This window comes from Phymastichus coffea, unplaced genomic scaffold (genome assembly GCF_024137745.1).
Source record: "Phymastichus coffea isolate CEN01 unplaced genomic scaffold, Cenicafe_Pcof_1.1 PCOF00001, whole genome shotgun sequence".
NCBI lineage: Eukaryota > Metazoa > Arthropoda > Insecta > Hymenoptera > Eulophidae > Phymastichus > Phymastichus coffea.
In genome coordinates, this window is record NW_026706812.1 from 11094909 (window position 1) to 11111838 (window position 16930).

Consider the following 16930-nt stretch of genomic DNA (forward strand, 5'->3'; position numbering starts at 1 on the left):
GCACAACCCCTAGCGTGTCTCACTTCGTGTTGCTGAATTTTCTCCATTTTGACAAAACTAATTTTATAGCAAACCACCGCACTCTTTCTCTCAAATCTGTTATAGTATTTCATAAAAAATATGGATTTGTAATTCTTTTCATCGGTGATGGTGTTTATCCGAAGTTAAAATTTACAATAATAATATTCAATAAATTTATTTGTTCTATAAATAAATATAATTAGAGTGCATTAAGATTTTTTTATCGTGTTATTTAAGATTAGGCTGATAAAAAAATTGTCATACCTATGTTTATTCATTGTAACAGGGAAAATGTTTAGGACATAGGGAGCGCATATGCGCACAAAGTCCCTCGTCGCAAAACTAACCGCTACCCTGTTAAGTATGTATATGTATACGTGTATTCGCCTTTTCTACTGATACTTCGCTCCAACTTCACACTACTCCCTAGGATAAACTCACATCACCTGATCGATAATGCTGATCTGTTATATTGTGTGTGGATGTTAATATTTGCCTCCTATAATCCCCTAGACCAGATCCATTTGAATATTTCCGGGAAACGCCATTATTGATGTTATAGGGAACAATAGAACGTAAAAAGGCGAGTTATCACTAAACACTTTTAATCCAGTTAAATGATACAGTCTCGATTTTGGCCGAGAGACTAACGTTCGCTTATGCAATCACAAATTATCCGAGAAGAAAGAGAGAAAAAGTAAACCATGCGCGGACTAAACGCTCGGCTCGAATACATTAAAGTTTATCGCGCTCATGCAGTGAGTATATCTAACGGTCCATCTTATCGATAATGCGATAAAATAAAGGTGCACCTATCCTATGTAGCGGTTACGGTGATCAATCGTAACCGAGCTCATCGACGATATCCGCCGGGTGCTCTTTAAGTCCGCTCCTGCAGCAGTCCTCGATTAGACCTTCTCTGCCGTTGTCATTGCTAATTAAGCACCAACCGAAGCCGCCGTAGAAAGATACCTCTTCTCTAGCTGTCACGCTCACTGATTCGCCTTCTGCGTGTCGGATCTATTCCATTTTAATCTCGTACAATGCGCATTACATGGAAAAACTTCTGCACTTGATGCCGGTTCGCACGTTACTGTTTCGCGCGCTCTTTCCTATTTTGAACCCTCGCACGCTCACCCTCTCTCCTAATCGCTCGCTCCAGCACACCCAGTGCTGCTGAATCGCGAACGCGTCGATAATAATTGGCGGCCGTTGCATCATTTAATTGATCGAGTATAAATAAATATAAGACTCCTTGATGTTTTATTAAGGCTGACTTATTCATAATAGTGATCCACATGAATACGTTTAGCCAATCAGATCGCGAATAATCTGGCTTCACTTCTAGACCTATATCCTTTTATAATAAGAATAAACTTATTGTTATCGAAAAATTAACTAAATAAAAATAAATGAGATCGATGTCATTATATATCAGGGCAAAATAAAAACTACGCCTTGTGATCTACGATTTCACAGACAGAACGAATACACGTCACTATATATGTCAACATACTGTCATCAGCGTATATCATTTAAACACCTGTTAGTCAATTAGATCACGAATAAAACGGCTTCACTTTCAGACCCATCTTCTATTCTAAGAAAGATATTTGACTATATTAAATGGAAATCTGAAAATTAATGCTTACATACAGTTATTGTATAATTGATTTATTGTCATAAATAACTAATAATTTTATTAATCAATTGTTTTTTATCTACATTCTCTATGAAGTTAATTTTACCGAAGTATATCTTTTTCTGTAAATTGAATAAAATATTACTAAGCTTTTTTAGTTTTTTTATCATTACTAATCATGAAATTCATGTATTTCCAGTAATATTTTAAATTAAAATTGTTGTCAAAAATATTTGTTTTGTACTTAATATCATTACTTTGAAATTGTTAGTTATTTAAATAGTATAATATTCCTTTCAGAATTGTATTAGAGGATCTAAGTAGTGAAGATGAAGCTGTGGCAACAGATTTGGATATGCATGCTTTAATTTTGTCAAGCCGTAATGAGAATTACAACATAGAAGAACCAGTAAAAACAGCTGATGAAGTTTTAAGGGAAATTGATGATATAATGCAAGAGAGTCCAGTTGATGAATCATTCCATTCAGAATGTTTTCTAGAAATAAATGAGGCACTGGAAAGAAGTAAGGAGGTTTTGTCGTCACCGCTACACGAAAAAAGTATGTAATAAAATATAAATTATATACATATATACATTGTAACAAATAGTTATTCGTTAAGACGCATGTATATTAACCCATTAACGACCAAAATACTCAATTTTTTTGTCGATTTTCAACACGTTTTTTTCGGTAGTCATAGGGCTAAGAAATTTTTGCAAACACGTATTTGGATGGGAAATTTAACGCTCTTTCAGAATCCTTTTTCAAAATTGCGATTGATTGCGTTATAAAAAAGTTATAGCCAATTAAACAATAAAAACCTGAAAAATTGTGCAAAAATCAAATTTGCGATTTTTTTTAGCAATGTTACCGCTAAAAAATCATCAAGCAAATATGATCAGAGGTGATCACGACTATCAAAGTATCTCCAGGAATTTTGGCGGAATTTTTGAACCACTTCTTCCAACAAAATGGTGGCAAAATAAAAAAAAATCCATAAAAGATATTTCTCATTTTTTATCTCGGAAACCATTAAGTTTAGATGAAAAGTTCATTGAACAAAAAAGTCTTAGAATTAAACGAGAAATACGCCTGAATTTTTTTAGAATATTCCGAGGCGATTTTTGAATTTTCGGAGAATACGGAAAATCCATTTTTCCAAAATCATCTCCAAAAATTCTGATAAAATTCATGCGTGTTCCTTGATATATTCTAAGACTTTTTGTTCCATAAACTTTTTGTCCAAACTAAATAGTTTTCGAAATAAAAAGTGAGTTAGGTTATAATCCTAGCAGCGTTAATATTTTTGATACAGAATAAAGAACAACCATTCAACAATAATATAATAATGTTTTGCCTTTTTATGTGTATACAAATGCAGTTTAGATAGCCTATACTAATATACACATATCAAAAAAGCAATTCAGAAAATTGTATGTGAGCTCATTTTTATTACTTACTAGTCTCTTGTGATTTTGAGACCATACAGGAAATCGAATCGAAAAGATTATTTTCGCTTTCTAAAGTCTAGGTTTGACAAGAAGTATTGAAAACTGTAGTAATTATTTTCATTAGGTATTTTTATTATTTTATATAACATGTCGCAAAAACGTAAAAGACGTTCCACTCGCTCCCATGAAATGTACGAAATTGATATATCAAAGAACACTTACGATGATATAGTTACCCTTCCAAATCCTGACAATTCTGGTTCTGATGGATCAGATTTCGATACTTATACGGATGATGAAATTTCTAATATAACGTACACAGAAGTTTGTAAAACATACTGAAACTCAAACTAAACTAGAAAGAACGCATGAACTGCAGTGGTTGGAAGGAGAAAAAAAGTATAATGATAATTTGAAAGACAAAATTTTATTGAAAGACTCGGTAAAAAATAAAATACAAGAAATGGAGCCAGTAGAACTGTTTGAAACATTTTTCTCAACTGAAATGAAGCAATATATTATAGATGCTTGCAAAGAAAATAATTTTGATTTAAAGTTAAAAGACTTAAATACATTCGTGGGAATAATCATTTTGACTTCATTCAACAAAAGGAAATCTCAGAGGGATTACTGGTCACGTGATCCCTTTTTATCTTGTAACGTTGTTTCTTCTGCTATGTCACGTAATAAGTTTGAAGAGATCAAATCAAAATTAAAATATTCACAAACGAAAGATAAAAATCCAACTGACTATGCTTGGCGTGTCCGTTCACTATTAAACCGATTTGAAATTAATATTATGAAGTTCGGTGTGTGGGGAACTGCTCTTTCCATCGATGAAATGATGGCTAAGTCTTATGCGAGGACGGTTCTAAAACAATTCATTCGAGGAAAACCCATACGATTTGGTCTCAAATTCTGAGGTCTTTGTACTTCCGATGGTTTTGTATTAGGTCTTGACTTATACTGCGGAAAAAATTCTACAATGGGAAGTAAATTTAGTAAGTGTGCATTAAGTTCTCGCGTTGTCATGAATTTACTAGAAAAGTTTTTTCGTGTTATACCTCCGGGCAAAATATCTATGTTCCATCTTTATTTTGATAATTATTTCACAAGCTTAGATCTCGCTGTACATTTGAAGAAGCTTGGGCTAAAATGTACAGGTACTATTAGAGAAGATAGAGTCAAAGATAAAAATGTTCTAAATAAAAAAGCTCAAAGAGGTGAGTATGCCGTGAAACACGATAAGAACAGTGGTATAAATTACATCACTGTGATGGATTCAAAACCAGTTTCGATTATTTCTACTGCTGCAGGGGTAACTCCATTATCCTTTTCAAAGAGATACAGTAAGCAAGAAGGAAAAAAAGTTGAAATACCTTTTCCGAGGGCTATTAGCGTCTATAACAGTTTTATGGGTGGCAATGATGTCCACGACGGACATTGTAACAATTTACTTCCGAGTATTCATTCAAAAAAGTGGACATGGGTAGTTTTTTTATGACTAATTCAAGCTTCGATTGTAAATGCTACTGTACTATTCAATGCTGTCAATGGTGAGAAAAAAAGGGTTGGAACAAAAGATTTTGCACTTTCAATAGCTAAAAATTACATGACGCAGAGACAATGCAAAAAAGAGAAACACAATATGTCCAAGCAAACAAAACTCAAACTTTGTTCTTATTGTCCCGTAAGAACGAGAATTATCTGTGAAAAATCTTATTTTTCGATTTGTGTTGAATGTTTCAAAAAAAACACTGAAAAATTCGTATTGCAGTGAGAGGCAAGGGGACTCACTCAAATCAAGCTCCCCAAAGGAGGCAAAATTCTACTACGTCCTCGTCGTTATCTCTGGGTCATGCTAAGAGTAGAACGTTTTTTATCTCGAAAACTATTGAGTTTGGAGAAAAGGTTTATGGAACAAAAAGTCTTAGAATATATCAAGGAACACGCATGAATTTTTTCAGAATTTTTGGAGATGATTTTGGAAAAATGGATTTTCCGTATTCTCCGAAAATTCAAAAATCGCCTCGGAATATTCTAAAAAAATTCAGGCGTATTTCTCGTTTAATTCTAAGACTTTTTTGTTCAATGAACTTTTCATCTAAACTTAATGGTTTCCGAGATAAAAAATGAGAAATATCTTTTATGGATTTTTTTTTATTTTGCCACCATTTTGTTGGAAGAAGTGGTTCAAAAATTCCGCCAAAATTCCTGGAGATACTTTGATAGTCGTGATCACCTCTGATCATATTTGCTTGATGATTTTTTATCGGTAACATTGCTAAAAAAAATCGCAAATTTGATTTTTGCACAATTTTTCAGGTTTTTATTGTTTAATTGGCTATAACTTTTTTATAACGCAATCAATCGCAATTTTGAAAAAGGATTCTGAAAGAGCGTTAAATTTCCCATCCAAATACGTGTTTGCAAAAATTTCTTAGGCCTATGACTACCGAAAAAAACGTGTTGAAAATCGACAAAAAAATTGAGTATTTTGGTCGTTAATGGGTTGAGGAGCAACCGGGCTGAAAATAGTGATTGCGAACGTGAGAGCATCCAAGCACGTGGTGAAAGGGGGAGAGTGACATGCGATTAGATGAAAAGTTAGTATCGCTTGGATCGGCAAGGAAAGTCAAACGAGTGGATAAAAGGACGTTTTTCCCGCTGCCATTTCCCTTTACGTTCTTTTCTCGTCTACTTTCTCGGTACAATCCAGATCGTGCAAGGTTGTGTCGATGAGGGTATGTGTTCTTGACGCTCAACGCTCTCAAGATCAAGAAGCCGCTCGTCTAGGCTATCGCTCTGCTATAAGCAACTAGAAGGCTCCGGTAGGTCGCTTAACCACACCAGTAGCCCTCGCGTACCCACCAAGCCACGCGCGTATCGTTAACTGCAGTAACGATACCAGGTACTACGTAGGTAAAAGTTAATGTTTGCTCAAGCATCTCAATTTGTTTTCTGAGCGGCATGACCACTGTTAGCTCGCGTTCATGCGTGTTTTTTTCTTTTTCTCTTTTTCTCTTTCGTCCTCTCCCTCAGTCATCATGATTTACAAATGCGACTGGTTGTTGATTTTTACGTCCGCCCTAATCTATTGGCTAAGTACTTCGTTGTTTATCAGCAAGGCAAAATAAACCAACAACTTTTATTTTATTTCATTTAACATTCTGTTAACCCACGCTCGCAGTAAAGAACCTGATATAATTTATTCGTTTCCTGAATTGATCCGTATCAGCGCCAAACATAAGTGGAGCGGAATTTTTGTAATTTAACTTTATTTTTTTAAATATAAACCTATATATTAACTTCGGATTCGAAAAACGTGGGTATGTTCACATTCAAGTAGTTCGCTTAATAATGTGATTGAATATTTGTGTTTGTGTCAATTTTAATTTATGAAAGTTATCAATAAATATTTTTGTTAGATCGTAAACCAATTAAACTTGTTTTTCGTAAATACATACCATAAAGTTGAATCATTATGTAATATATCAGAAACAAAATTTTTAAACTGCTGTATTTACTAAGAAATAAGTCAATACTAATTTTATAAAATGACTTTAGCATTAATTATCAAACAAAAGTTTCCTTCTTCCATAGAATCGAAGGAGACTTCCGTTTGTGAGCTATTGTCATCATACGTGGATGCCAAATAGATGAGGGAACTGAGACCACTAAGCCATTGACTTCTGTAGGAACGGAGAAGGTAAACCCCTAATGTCTCCAAGACCAGACATCCTGATATATCCAGGACATGGTGGATGAGATTGAGCTGGAGAATGCTCGCTTGGAAGTCAAAACCAATTAATTCGTTGCCTACTAGATCGGAGCGTAGCGTATCACTAGGTTCTCACCTTCCAGGCTCGCGTATTCGGGCTAGACTAAATGCTAAAGGAGCACCAACGCTGGAGATCATGCACGCCATCCAGAAGAAAGAAATAACACTAACCTCTAATCAGGCGGACGACACATTGGCTGAGACCTTGACTAAGCACAGGACACCTATGTCCTATGATTCGGTGACTAGCTCAAAGGGCTTTTAGCTGCCAGTTGATGGGTAAACGAAAAATTAGCTGGATGGATAGTTGGGTGACGAAGCGGAGGCGGCAATAGCCGAAACTGGGGAGACTATCAATTCCTAACTAGTCAGACCAATAATGTTCTGGTCCAATATTCTGATTCACACAACCAGAGGAAGCCTTCACTTCCACCTACTCCGTTGTGACTGTCAAAGTTGTCAGGATGAGGAATAGGGGGTCATCCTGGTTGGCAGCCCGTTATCTCGGTAGCCCTCACCGCGACCGTGATTCAAACAACGCCTTCGCCTACCCCCAACATCTATTCAGTTGACCTATCAGAGCGCGAGAATCTATACTACAGGATGGCTAGTGGTAAGCGCAGCAAGTTCAATCCGCGCCGCTACCTTTTGCTAGACGATTGCTGACTATCCGAGTCATATCAACACCATCAACAGACGGCGAAGATACTATCCTGAAGTAGACTTCTTCGGCATACGGAAGCAGAATTTGGACAGTTGATCGAGATCGCAATGGATTCAGCGGTCTACCCACCGCTCCAAATCTACCTTAATTGCTAGCGCCTGGATCACACAATTATGGAAATTTTTTCTGAACTAAAGAAGCGTAGTTCTGCGATTACTGTAATCAGACGGGCATCGAGGTTTATAACTACTCGAGGTGTACGCATACATACCATCGTCGGCATACTTTACCGGGCAGGAACATTCTGGCGGAAATTCCAACTTTTTCACCGAGACTTCGACACGACCTCAGCCGCCGAAGTAGCTAAGGCGATATAGCCAGGTCATCAGCTACTCTATTTAGATCCAGTTAGGATCAGAGACTACTCCAAGAGCCCCGCACCTGACACCAGACCACTTGGCAAAGTTCACGCCGTTGAGAGACATGAGACCTGCTCCTATCATACTATGAGGCAACTCGAAGGCGAGCCTACCACCGCGGTCGCGAAGAACCCACCTGGGAGAACCAAGCCAGACTCCAACCAATACTCAGCACCGGCACCGTACCTGGCACCAGGCAGTCACCCTCGTCTATCATGCCATCGGTGAACGAATGAACACAAGACCTGATACGAAGAGGATAGAATCCCATGGCTGAGAAGCATGGCGCTGACGCTGATCTGTACTTTAGAATGGCGAAGCAGGTCCAGCATGCTCTCTGGACCATGGGGGAGATGGGGCGGTATGTCAAGGTCAGACACTAGTGGCATCGCAGACATTCGACCGGCGACTTCAATACAGACAATAGCTCGTCCTGAGCCTGAGCCAATTTGTTTTCAAATAAATACTAGAACCAAATCCTAACTTAACTAATCCAAATCACGTATCATTTCTAGTCTTGACCTTCAGATCTATCCTCAATTAAACTGAAGTGATCTAAACGATCTGAAGAATGCTGGAGTGGACGTTTACAAGGAAACCCGGAAACCAACAATATCACCCAACCCTTCATATCTCAAACAGCATAAAATATTGAAAGAAGAATATTTTTAAAAATATTTCTTTGAAATATTTTAAAGATATTTTTGAATGCTTTTGAACTATATTTAAGAAAATATTTTAAAAATATATTTGAAAAATTGGCTGAAATCTTTCGCAAAATATTTCTGAAAGATAATAAGAAATATTTCGCTAAAATATTTCGAAACATATTAGAAATGTTTCCATCAAATATAATTTTTTGCTTTCGTGAAACATTTAAGATACTAGTGTTATTAAGCGAGCTTCGCGCGCTCATATTTGATACTTTCTATGGGACAAATACTTTTTATTTGTTTAAATTAAATAAAATTCAATAATGTATCTACTTTTCAAATTAAATACAAAGAGATTAAAAAATTATAATGACACTGTACTAAGTATTATTATCATTTGTGTAATTATGTTTGTCGTGAGTCTGCTATTAAAATTATACATATTGTATATATTTCTATATGCTATTAGTATAACTTATATAACCATTTTTTATTCGATTAGATTACAAATCTTATTTTTATGTATTATGTAGATTTCAAAGAAAGAAGAACATTTTCATTTATTCTACGTACAATTCTTTATGAACCCAATTTTTAATTTTTCTTCTTTGTATTTGGTTATTTAGATATACTTTGATAGAATTCCATGATATAACTCTGGACATTGCAATGTAAAGTTGTCCATGATTAGATACGTCTCTTCTTAGATCAATACCGATAATTTTAAAAGTTTGACCTTGAGCTTTGTTAATGGTCATTGTAAAAGCTAGTTTTACAGGAAATAGTCTTCTTTTGAATGTGAATGGATAATCTCTTTCAGAATATAAAGTTATACGATTTAAAAAAACAATTTCGTTTGATAAATCTATTATTTGTAATCTTGTTCCATTGCATAATCCTTCATTTATGCTTATATTCCAAATTAACATTATAATACAATTTTTTCTCAAGCGTAATTCGTGAAGAGATAAACTTAGTGTTTTTAAATGATTTAAATGTTCTAGTAATATAACATCATCCATTTCACCATTGTTATGAACAATGGAATCAATAGCAGTATATATACGTTCACAGTCATTATTCAATAAATTCGTAATTTGTTTATTAATTTCATCTACGTTAATATTTCTAGCTGATAATATAGAACATTTACTCATTTCTTGGAATTTCTTTTCATTAATTAATTTTCCAAATATATTGTCTATTAGGTCATCGGTTGGAGATAATATATATTGTTCAGGAAGAATTATACTGTCATCTTGATCATTTAATGTACCATAACCAAGATCTAATAAAATTTTGAAAACTCTACTTCATTTGGTAAAACTCTCATGTTTGTACTTAATGAAAATTTGGTAAAATTTTTCCATATTGTGCTATATTTAACGCAAAGACTTAATATTTCATTTCAAATTATATGAACTTTAATTGGCAATAATTGTCTTAAATATCCTCCTACTATAATAACTTTCCCTCCAAATGGTAGGTTATTATTCATGAAATTTTGTAAAGTTTTATTAACAATTTCCAATACATATCGTGGAGCCATCGAAATTTCGTCCCAAATAAATACTGCAGTTTCTCGTAATTGTTGAGCTTCTTTAGATTGTGCTCTGATATTGGAAGAAGAATCTTGAAACATAGGGACTGACAACCCAAATGTTTGATGTACAGTTTTTCCCTGTGGAAGTAATGTTGCTGCAATTCCCGTATATGCCATTGCGTATATTTTGATATTTTTTGAAGTTAGCTTATGATATATAGTTTCATAAACATATGTTTTTCCTGATCCCCCTGGTTCATCCATATAAATACATTTTGGACCAACATAATTGATATTATGACAGCTTCCAAAACTATATCAACTATTTGTTTTTGTTGCGGACTTAAATTAATATAATGTTGTTGACCTTGATTTTCAATTTGTTGCAAACATATAGGATTTGTTGTCAATTGTATGGTATTTAATGAAATATTGTTATATGATTAATTTGGACATGGAAATTCTGTTTCAACAAATTGATTCATTGTAGGGGAATCTACTAAAGTACGACCTTCTTTATTTAATAAGGTGTTAATATGAAAATATGCCATCTTGTGACTTATGCTTTCTTCGTAATATCGAGAAAAATCTTCAGACATTGGATTTTTAAATTGATTCCACAATTCTTCTGGCTTAAGTGGTTGACAATGTATTACAATTCGTACAAATAAATAACGAAGTCTTTGAGGCATCATCCATTTTGATCCTTCGTCCAATGCGTGTTTCCATTCATCATCATTTTCAATAAGACCCAATGCTAGGCAAGTTGCTGTAAAAGTATAATGTGTTACGTTATTAACAGTTCTCAGACTTTCGAAACTTACGGCTCCTTTAACATGTAATAATAATAATCTTAAATGAAATAATTCAATTTGCGTTGAACTGACAGAATACATACGCCCAATAACATTAAAATATTTTTTTCGTGTACTCCACTTATCTAAACATATGTTTCCATTTTTTTGTTTTTTATATGTAAAATGTTTTGGAATTTCAGAATAAAAACATTGTCTTGCTATCTCATTTTCGCTATTTAATTTAAAGTAATCGAGCAACATGCTACTTGTACTATTTAATAGATTTTCTAATGTTAAGGGATCGCTGACACTGTCAGAAATTATGATAGAATGATTATTAGGTTAATGCACAGATAATCTAATAATACTATGGCTTTTATCGTGTGATGATTTGCTTCTAAACGATAGACAGATTCAACAGGTCCAACATATCGAGTTTCTATAAACTTATTAATCTCGTCATGATAAATACCTACACCTTCTTCAGAATCTTGAATAATGACTGTAGCAGCATCATGACCTTTGTATATATATTTATATCAATATTATACAGCTAGAATACTTGATACTGCTTCTACGTTTATATGAGAATAAAAAATTTCTGATATTTCTGGACAATGAGGAACTACCCATCTATTATTAACTTGATGACCATTAAAGCGTTCGTGAATAATGCCATCGGCTTATTCGGTTTGTTCGGTGATAATTTGGGTAACTATTTTCATTGATAGTAGTTTCCTTTTGAAAATTCTTAGCAAAATTTATAGAACATTTCCCGTTTTCCGTACACCAGTTACCGCAAGGTCCATGTACCATATGCTTTAGTATAATATCATATAATCATTGATTATTTGATTTATTGGGAAATTCAGTTGATATATATTTATCAACAACATCAGGAGTAGTCCATTTGAATCCACTTTTTAAAATTATCAATAAATGCATATGTGGCAAACATCTTTTTTGAAATTCTATAACGTAAACATAAGCAGCAATTTGACCAAAAATTTTTTTTTTTTGTTATTAAATCAAGTAGTCGATATTTTTTTAAATGAAATACTCTTGTTACAATGTCTGGTCTATCTGAAGCTTGTTGACCAGGTAAAAGATTTTCTTTAATTTCAGGCTAATTGGGGTTACATGTCATTGTAACAAAAACATCAGGTTTTCCTTTTTCATTTACGATTGCCATAGCATTTTAATAACATTGTTGCATGTAACGTGGCGATCCAATAAAAGTTGAAGGGAGAACAACAGTTTTATCAACTTGTTCACCAACTTCAACAGCTGTATTTGGCATAAAATCATTAAGACCTTTATAAGTATCAGCTCGTAATTCTTTTTGATGATCTTTACAATATTGGATACGATCTTTTTCAACTTTCACGTAATTATCGACTATCCACTGTTGAAATAATCTACCACCTCTTATGAATGGATTAAATTCATTTGTTCGTATGGCTATTCGATGTCTATAATAAACCATTCGAGAAATACGTTTAGTATCATTAACGCGTGTTAAATTTTTGTGCCATCCTTGAGTACCGTAAGGATCAAATAAAGGATATATCCAGGGTTCTACATTAAGATCCATGGTATTTACGTATTGTAAACTTTTTGTATTTTTATTTTTAATTGTAATATATATATGATTCTGGAATTTCACTATCTGCTGTAGTAAAAAATATTGCAGCAACTTCATTAAAGTGTTAAAAATTATATCGTCTTATATCTAAACCTGGTTTTAAAGATGTGGCAGGGAATTTCGGGGGTGTTGACCGCGCTCCGAGTTCTTCCGCCACAAGGCCTGTTTGGCTCTACCCCCGATTGTTTAGGGCGCCAGACCGTCGGCTGATTACGGCGATCGTCGGGGGTAAGGCCAGTAGGTTGTCGCGTATACCGGTCTGCCTAACGGCGACTGCGCAGAGTGGGCAGATGGGGGAATACGCGTGGTATCCTAACTTCAGGCCTTTGGTGTCCAACTTTCCTTCGGTTTCTCCTGTACTAGGGTACGCCGGCAGCTCAGATGATGATTCCTTAAGTCAGGTCGTGAGGACGTTCGAAATCGCGCGTATTTTACCTAACGAATAATCCGAAAATATAGTGAATTAATGAAACTCGTACGTACCCGCTCGCGGCTGAAAATCGCTAGCATGCAACAGGGGTAGGTTATCCAGTAAATTTTATATATAAATATAAAGATAATTAATCGTTTTATTGATGCATTAAAATTTCTCATATACGAGGTCGGAATAAATATGGTCGGTAAAATTCTGACTTTTCATTAATCCTTAAAGATACAATTTAATCGGTTCTTAAAATGGCGGAAAGGTCAGCGCGAATAATAAATCGCAATTTTCTTTTATAAGACCTAACGCTCAAATTCGGTTTACGAAATGGCGGAAAAGTTAGCACAACTAATTAGTCAAAACAATTTAATTCAATTGAACCTACGTTTGTACTAAATAACTAACGAAAGGTCAGCGCGAATACTAAATTGCAATTTGCTTCCGTAAATCGAACACTTAATAAAAGTCGACGAAAGGTCAGCGCGAATACTAAGTCGCAATTTTCTTTCGTAAACTCGAACACTTAACAAAAGTTGACGAAAAGTCAGCGCGAATAATAAGTCGCAAATTTCTTTCGTTAAATCTACACTTAATAACTGATGAACGAAAGGTCAGCGCGAATCCTAAATCGCAATTCTCTTTCGTAAACCGAACACTCAATTTATTTTCACGGAATGGCGGACAGGTCAGCGCGATCCGGTAGGCACCGGCGTCGACGGATCCACGCGTCGCAACGACCTACAGCACCGAACTAAATAATTTAACTAATCTAACCCGCACTCCGCGATTAAATAATATGAGTGGCACTTTGCCTACTTACAATTTTCTCCTTGCAGTATTAGCAAACAAATTGGCAAGATATCTAAGGCGTCTAGCGCTAATAATCTGATAGCGATTAGCTGTTAGCTCCTTCCTTGCGGATATCCAGTGGCAAAATGGACGAGAATCGGCTTCTCACGGTCAAAGATCGTTTCTCTTCTCCTCTTTCCGAGAAGAAATGTTATTATTGGTCGGTATGCTAATTCGGATATCGGTAGCGCCCTCCGAATTTTTATCATTGGTCCGTATGTAAATTAGAATAATACAGCGCCCTCCTTAACTCTCCTACTTTCGTCGTTATTTACTCTCTCTCACCCCCCACTAAGGTATCTATCATTAATTGTCGGAAAAGATCTACTCCTACTCTTATCTATTCGTCTATGCGGACGGAATTCAAATTTTATTCTTGTAACAAAACTTATTCCTTTGTTACCAATTCTTTTGCGGGGTAAGTGAGGCGCTTTCGCTCATGACAATTGAGAGGGAAGAATGAGGGGAGGTTGATAAATAAATTATGCACAGACAAGAATCAAATCTCATTTACAACCTATTATTATTATTAATTATCACACAGAACAATCGCGCGCATAACATAATCTAAATTACCGACTAACAAACTGCAAATAGAACAATAAACTACTTAAAATAATCACAGATGAACACTTCGCATTTTATCCTAATACCAAATCGCATACTTAACCTATTACAAACTCACTTAAAAACTACGCGGACTAATACCGGGTAAATTGCCCGGCACGTGGGCGCCTGGACAATTCACCGGTCGCAACTTACGTCACTACAAATTAATCTTAGCGCGAACCTTCAGATAGCCGGCACGTGAGTGCCAGGCTATCTCTTTCACCGCGCACCGGTCGTCGCATCAATAGAGAGAGAGTGTAGAGAGAAAGAAGAAAAGGAAGGCTTGACCTTTGTTCTCCTGTTCCTCGCAACGTCGAGAATCCTGGGCGATGTGCTGCTGCAGGATGTACCGGCCGTCGTCGCTGGTCAGATCGTCGCTACCCGCTGTCGCTGACCAGGTCTCCGTCGGCGACGTTGACTCTCTTGGCAGGTGGGCTGGCTGCTGTTGCTGGCAAGGCCGTTGCCGGTAGGGTTGATCGTGCTTCCTTCCGGCTATCCCAAACTGCTCTCTCTGCTGGGCTCGGACTTCCGCACTGTAGTAGGGCTAGGCTTCTACTCCCTCACTCTAGTAAGGCTCGGCTGCGACTCTCTCACGCACTAATTCTTGCGCGCATCTTGCAGTCGCTCTGCGGCGCTCGCTCCTCTCCCTACCTTGACCTATTAGTTAGGCGGCACGCGACGCGTCGCTTATCGGTCACGCGTTGCGCGCCTGCCAATCCCTGCATAGGCCTAATACTCTCTTTCTCTCTCTCTCTTTCTCTCACTCTCTCTCCGCGCTCTTCAACTTTTCTTGCGCTCAACTGCGCTGGCTCGTCCTTGGCGCTGAAACAAAAGACCAAGTGTTAGGCGCATACTTAAATGCGCCCAACGTTGGCCACCACGCTTAGCCGAGTGGGGGAGGGAGAAACGCGGACGAGAGACGGGCAAACGGCCTGCTCTCGTCACATTCTAATTTGCCTATTGGTCGTGACGTCACTAGCGAATTTTGTCAGATGTTCGAATTCGGTTAGTTAAATTATTATTTAAACCTAAAGGGGGTAGTTGTCGCTCGCCATCATAATAGGGGTGTCGGTCGCGTGCGAATTTTACAATTCGATATTTGTTTCGTGTTCATTCTTTTTCAATTTATAATTTAATTTTAATATCAGAAATACGTATATAATATACGCAGTTTCATTTGTAGCGCCCTCATCTTCGCATTTACATATTATTCTATTATTTTATATCGTCTGTCTCGCTCGTTCTTGTTTCGTCTATTTCGCTCGCTCTGTCTCGCTCGCTCTGTCTCAGTCTGTCTCGCTCGCTCTTGTTTAGTCTGCTTCGCTCGCTCTGTCTCGCTCGCTCTGTCTCAGTCTGTCTCGCTCGCTCGCTCTCAGTCTATATCGGCGCTTCAAGATGGCCGCTCAGTTTCTCGCGCGTACGCCTCGTGTCCTTGCGCCGGTTGTTGGAGCGCCTCCTGGGGCGCTCCCGTGTCGGTTCTGTGGTATTTTTCCGGGTGTTTGTGTGTGTGGTCGCTGATTTTCGTGTGTGTGGCGCTCAGGATGTCGCCGATGGTGTTCGGCAGCCCGACACAGCTGATTGCCGGCTGCCACTTCATCGGCGATTTTCTGCTCGCCCCAGGAGTGTCAGTGCCTCGTGAGTGTTCGTGTTGATGTCTGGGTGTGTAACGGATTTGCATGTGTCATCAACATGCATCTCCGTTGCATTTCCCAGTCAGGTTTTGCATTTTTCTTTTGCCGGCCGGCAACACGTGGTCGGGAGTGTCTGTGAGTGAGTGTGTGTGTGCGCTCTCTTTTTCTGTGGTGCGCTCCTTTTTCTTTTCTGCTCTTTGAGCATCCGTCGGATCGCGTTGGGCAAGTTTGTTTCGCCCATATCTCCGGCGTGGTCGTTCGGACATGGAAAATAATAATTGTTCGGTATAGGGCGTGTTTAGCTTTATTTTAAACAACCGGTTACGGGGCGGCAAGGGACGGGGATGGCCTTTCTGAGGTGTTGCAAACAATGCAGCACTCAGGAAAGGCCTTGTAATGTGCCACATTACAAAGAAAATAGTAAATGTAATTCTGGTTGAAAAGTATTATTATTACATAATAATAATTGTTGCCTTTCTATTTCTAATGTCATCATTTCATAAGATTGGGCAAAAATGTTGTTTTCACGTATAATCCCGTCTAAAGTTAATAAAAGTTCAGAGTCTAATGTTAAATTATTACTTAATCTATAATCTAATGCTTGTAATTGATCAACTATAAAAAGTTGTCCATAAATTGGATTTTCTGTGTCACATGGATATAATGTTGTGTTTATTTGATAGTATATTTGCCCTTGTATTTTAAAACAGGATGGTCCAGGGCGATTTGGTCTAAAATCAAATAAATTTGCACTGAAAGATGCGAAAGAAAGTGAATTGTTATAAGAGCGAATATCTTT

General features: G+C 36.7%; 1 protein-coding gene across 7 annotated transcripts in view; it reads left to right on the forward strand.

The window, feature by feature from the left end:
• The window catches only part of LOC131675570 (fasciculation and elongation protein zeta-2), a 771588-nt gene that overhangs the window by 562724 nt on the left and 191934 nt on the right, over positions 1–16930 (forward strand). For all 7 annotated transcript variants that reach the window (XM_058932684.1, XM_058954818.1, XM_058954734.1 and 4 more), the window contains one exon: positions 1964–2223. In XM_058932684.1, the coding sequence (XP_058788667.1) occupies positions 1964–2223 (260 nt within the window). The remainder of the gene's footprint in view (positions 1–1963; positions 2224–16930) is intronic.